The 5546-nt window shown below is 56.7% G+C and overlaps 1 protein-coding gene across 1 annotated transcript in view; it reads left to right on the forward strand.

Moving 5' to 3' along the window:
* LAMB3 (laminin subunit beta 3) overlaps positions 1-5546 on the forward strand; it is a 29300-nt gene that overhangs the window by 7830 nt on the left and 15924 nt on the right. Inside the window, exons 4-8 of the mRNA XM_057387481.1 lie at positions 2461-2575; positions 2741-2814; positions 3806-3985; positions 5104-5167; positions 5391-5546. The exon at positions 5391-5546 is cut by the window's right edge and continues 6 nt beyond it. Of these exons, the coding sequence (XP_057243464.1) occupies positions 2461-2575; positions 2741-2814; positions 3806-3985; positions 5104-5167; positions 5391-5546 (589 nt within the window). The remainder of the gene's footprint in view (positions 1-2460; positions 2576-2740; positions 2815-3805; positions 3986-5103; positions 5168-5390) is intronic.

Here is a 5546-nt window from a genome sequence, read left to right on the forward strand (position 1 = left end):
GCTCCCAGGGATCTACTGAGCCTAAAAAAAGCCATGGCAGAGMGCTGGGAAAAGGTACGTGCTGGGAGAGCTCTCCTCAGCCTGAGCTGTCATTTTTGGTAATTCCCTCTGTCCCAAGGAACTTTGAGACACATAGACACAGCTGGKAAGAGCAAATCCTGCTGTTGTGCAATCCAAGGATTTCACAATTTGCTCTGAGGACGTGAAATGAATTTTGCTTCCAGGGTTAATTTTAGTCTTAATTAAAACAATGAGAATTTTTTTTTTTTTTTAAAGAATAGGAGATTTTTGCAGCCAGCACAGCCCTGGGCCGTCTGGGGAGGGTTTGTCTCCATTTTTTCTGTTTGAAATAGGGCTGCAGCTGCATTGTAGCTGCAGGAGAGCACTGGTGTCCCTGGCTGTGTGAATGATCTCATCAGTATGCACGAATCACTCCTAATGAATAATTTAGCCAAGATTAACCTTTCCCCTCGCAGAAAGCCTKCCTTTCTCCTTTGCTGAGCAGTCAGAACGGGTGTGATGTTTAATCACCGCTGGCAATTGTTCAGTAGATTATTTCTGTGGGTAATTCCTGCAACTCCCTGACAATTCGCTGCTCGTGGCCATTATCTGAAATGAGTTCTGCTTAGTCCTGATTCAATTATTTGTGATTCTCACTGGCAGAGCCGGGAGGAGTTGGTAGAGGCAGGGAAATTGGATGATTGTGTATTTCCAGCTTTGTTTGCTTACTTTGTGACATTGTTACAAATATTGGAGTGTGCCACCTGCTGTGCTGGGGCATTTCTCGACAGAGAACATAAAGATTGGGGGAAATGTTATGGAAATTGATGGGTTTCGAGTGTGGATTTCACTGTGCACCCCGCTGGGAAAGGGTTCCAGGGCTGGGCAGAGCAGGTCTGGGCTGTGTTAGGAAATAAACCACGAATTCATTTTTGTAAACCATAAATTGATTTTTTGAAGGGKAAACTTTTTAAAGAGAAAATTGTGGTACCACCCTGTCCCTGCCCCAGCCCGTGTGAAGGGCCCTGCTTGGGGGGATGGGTTGGAATTGGCTCATTTATTTCAAGTATCCCATGGAAGATTTTTGCACACAAGTGGCTGTAAAGTGATTCTTGTCACTTGTCACCTCATGTCCCTGGAAAGCTGATCCCATCACTGAGGCCCCAGCATGCCCAGGGTGTCACCCAAAGCCACCACGGTGCCAGCAGAAGGTGTCCCGTTACCTCCCCAGTGCCAGCTGTGCCCCTGCCAGTCCCCTCCTGTCCCCCCCCTCAGAAGGGGTGACCTTTCTGAGCTGTCAGAGCCACTCCTGCCATCTCTGACACTCTGAGCTCCATCCTCCCCGATCCCCGGGGCTCTGGGATGTGTCACTGTCACACTCGTGTCCACTGCTCCATTTGGAGCCTGCTCTGTGCTCAGGACAGCTGAGAATCCTGGCTGCTTTGGGCTGGAAGGGACTCCAAGGTGATGAAGTTCCAGTGTCCTTCATGKGACACCTTCCACTGTCCCRTCCATCCTGGCCTTGGGTGCTTGCAGGGATCCAKGGCAGCCACGGTTTCTCTGGATAATCTGTTTTTCACCAGGCTGGAGGTGCTGAGCCCTTCATTCCCTGGGGTTTGCTCCACTCCAAGTGCTTCAGGTGGGCTYTGGCCCCATCTCCAGTTCACCATCCCCACCTTGGCCTCACTGGGTGTCCCCTCCCCATTTCCTGGTGGTCCTCGCCCACCCCATGGCTGCTGGCCAGCCCTTCCCCACTCCCATCTCTGCTCAATCCTTTSCTGCTGTTCTGATCTCTCTGAGCCGTGGTGGCTGCAGGGAGCCTTGCTGCTCAGTGACATTTTGGGGTTTGTTTGCTCCCGGGGGACRCTTTACTCCCGTCCCCACATTCCCTGTGCTGAATCTCTGTTTACTCCTTGGGTGACTTGCTCAAGTGAAGGGCTGAACTTTGAGCTGCTCGACTTCCCACCCCCTGGCTTCTCACCCACTGTTTGCTCTGCTCTGCTCCCCGGGGACGGCCTGGGGGGGCCGAGCATGGCCGAGCTCTTGGATAGGAGAGAAAAGCTTTTCTGTTCACCCAGACAGCCCCCTCGGCTCTGTGGAAAGGGCAAACTGGTCCTGAAAAGCTGCAAAGGGCTTTCTACCAAATTTGGCATTGTGGAAAAGATGGGGTTGCTTAAAAAACCACAGATTTGATGGTCTGCCAAAAAATCTGTGTTAATCAAAAGCATTTTGGGTTTAGTTTTTAGCCCATAAAGCCCTGAGTTGTGGTTTTTAACAAGGGGTGGAGGGSAGCACCTGAGTCCTGTGTGTGTCAGCTCTCCCTCAGTGAGCTGTGCTGGTGCTGTTTGATCCTAAATGAATCCACCCTGCATTTCCCCCTCATCTCTGAGGTGTTTCCCTTTGGGGTCACCCCCTGAGCGRTGCTGGGATGGTCACTCACCCCTGTCCTTTCCCTTGCAGTGGAGCATGAAGTGCTGCAGGTGTGACTCGAGGCTGCCCCACAGCTACAACGGGCACCGCGTGGAGAATGTCCTGTCCTCAGCCGGGCGAGCACGCTGGTGGCAGTCCCAGAACGGTGAGGGCCACCAGGGCCACCAGCCCTGTGCTCTTGGCAATCAGGGCAAGGGGCAATGATGCTGAGTTCAGGAAGGAAGGGAATGACTGAGCTGGGTCAGCACAAAGTGTTTTGCTGTCCCCATGTCCCCACTGTCCCCGTGACGGAGCCTCTGTGTGCCCGCAGGTGTGGAGCGCGTGTCCCTGCAGCTGGACCTGGAGCAGACCTTCCAGCTGGACAATGTGGTGCTGCACTTCAGGGTTGGTGTCCCCGGGCAGCTCCTCTGCTCCGAGGAGGCYGTGGATGGCAGCAGAGGGGCTCTGTCATGGGGGGATTTCAGGGCACAGCTCCCTTCAGGCTGACAGGAAACATCCCAGGGTCCCTGTCCTGTTCCCCTGATTTCTTACGGCTGTTTCAGTGTGAACTGGGAATTCCATCCCATTGGGAATGGTGGGGCAGGGTGRGGGGTTCCCATCCCAGGAATGGCTGAGGCTGGAAAGCCTCCTGGGGGCAGGTTGTGCGTGGTGGCTGCAGCAGGGCTGGCCTGGGCGTGAGGGATCCCAAAGGTGGAGCATGCAGGGGACAGGGATGGCTCCAGCAGCCCAGGGACGAGGAGGAGGAGGAGGAGAGACAGGCAGAGCCAGGGCAGGACCCGGCTGGGGCTGTCCTGCCAGCCTGTGGTGTCACCATGATGCCAGCCTGTGGTGTCACCCTGTGCTGCCAGCCCGTGGTGTCACCCTGTGGTGTCACCCTGTGGTGCCACCCGGTGATCCCAGCCTGTGGTGCCATCCTGTGCTGCCAGCCTGTGGTGTCACCCTGTGCTGCCAGCCCGTGGTGTCACTGTGATGCCAGCCTCTGCTGCCAGCCCGTGGTGTCACCCTGTGGTGCTAGCCCATGGTGTCACCATGATCCCAGCCCGTGGTGTCACCCCGTGGTGTCACCGTGATGCCAGCCCATGGTGTCACTGTGATGCCAGCCCGTGCTGCCAGCCCGTGGTGTCACCCTGTGGTGCTAGCCCATGGTGTCACCGTGATGCCAGCCTGTGATGCCAGCCCGTGGTGTCACCCCGTGGTGTCACCGTGATGCCAGCCCGTGATGCCAGCCGTGGTGTCACCCTGTGGTGTCACCGTGATGCCAGCCCATGATGCCAGCCCGTGGTGTCACCCCGTGGTGTCACTGTGATGCCAGCCCGTGGTGTCACCCCGTGGTGTCACCGTGATGCCAGCCCGCTCTGTCTCTCCCTGCCCGCAGTCCCCGCCCGCAGCCATGCTGATCGAGCGCTCGGTGGACTCTGGCAGGACCTGGCAGGTGCTGCAGTTCCTGGCCACCGACTGTGCCACCGCCTTCCCCCGTGTGCCCCGCGGGCCCCCCGAGGGCTGGCAGGACCCCCGGTGCCAGGAGCTGCGGGGACACCCTGTGCATGGGGGCACGGTGGGTATCGCCTTTGGCTTTGGGTTTGGGTTGGGTTTGGGTTTGGGTTTGGGTTTGGGTTCGGGTTTGGGTTTGGGTTTGGGTTTGGGTTTGGGTTTGGGGTGGTGCCCCGTGCATGGGGGCATGGTGGGTATCAGATTTGGGTTTGGGTTTGGGTTTGAGGTTTGGGTTTGGGTTCGGGTTCGGGTTTGGGTTTGGGTTTCAGGTTTGGGTTTGGCTTTGGCTTTGGCTTTGGCTTTGGGTTTCAGGTTTGGGTTTGGGTTTCAGGTTTGGGTTTGGGTTTGGGTTTCAGGTTTGGGTTGGGTTTGGGTTTGGGTTTCAGGTTTGGGTTTGGTTTGGGTTTGGGTTTCAGGTTTGGGTTTGGTTTGGGTTTGGGTTTGGGTTTGGGTTCGGGTTTGAGTTTGGGTTTGGGTTTGGGTTCGGGTTTGGGTTTGGGTTTGGGTTTGGGTTTGGGTTTGGGTTGGGTTTGGGGTGGTGCCCTGTGCACGGGGGCATGGTGGGTATCTGGTTTGGGTTTGGGTTTGGGTTTGGGGTGGTGCCCTGTGCATGGGGGCACGATGGGTATCGGGTTTGGGTTTGGGTTTAGGTTTGGGTTTGGGTTTGGGTTTGGGTTTGAGGTTTGGGTTTAGGTTTGGGTTTGGGTTTGGGTTTGAGTTCGGGTTTGGGTTTGTGTCTGGGTTTGGGTTTCAGGTTTGGGTTTGAGTTTGAGTTTGGGTTTGGGTTTCAGGTTTGGGTTTGGGTTTGGGTTTGGGTTTCAGGTTTGGGTTGGGTTTGGGTTCGGGTTTGGGTTTGGGTTTGGGTTTAGGTTTGAGATGGAGGTCCTGGGCGCTGCTGCAGGAACAGGGGGTGGCCTGGAAGCCTTGCACCCCTGCTGAAGGATGGGGCCGTGGCCATCCCGCCCTGCTGAGGGCAATCCTTGGCAGTTCCTGCTCTCTGGCAGCACAGCCTTTGGTGCCCTGGGATGTGCCAGATGCTGTGGTGGTTTTCCTACAGAACCCTCAGCAGCTCCAAAGGCTTGGCCCACGTTCAGTGATGTGCAGAGCACCCGGTGCCCAGAGCAGGAGCAGAGAGCAGCTCGAGTTTCCTGCTTTTTAACCCAGTTTTTAATCCTTTCTAAGGTGAAATTCAGTGTCCAGGAGCTGGGGTCTGCAATCACCCCCTCTTACAGCCAAGCCATCGAGAGTGAGTGATGGGGCTCCTTCAGGGCACAGGGAGTGGGGCTCAACGGGTTCCTCGGGGTTTGCAGAGCTGAGCTGGGATCAGCCCTGAGCTGCACAGACCAAGGAACAGCTCTTGGCCTTGGAGGGCTCAGCCGCTGCTCTTTGTGCCCGTTCCTCCTTGCCACGTCCTGCCAAGCGCTTCTTTGGGCACCTGCCACCCTCACACCCGTCCCCTGTCCCCACAGAGCTGGGGCCCTTCACCAACCTGCGCATCAACTTCACGGAGCTGCCGCACGTCCCGCGCCAGGGCTACCACGCGCCCAGCACCTTCTACGCCGTGACGGAGCTGCAGGTGCTGGGGAGCTGCTTCTGCCACGGGCACGCCGAGCGCTGCGGCCCTG

This window comes from Malurus melanocephalus, unplaced genomic scaffold (assembly GCF_030028575.1).
Source record: "Malurus melanocephalus ecotype Western Australia unplaced genomic scaffold, MMel_1.1 scaffold_1224, whole genome shotgun sequence".
NCBI lineage: Eukaryota > Metazoa > Chordata > Aves > Passeriformes > Maluridae > Malurus > Malurus melanocephalus.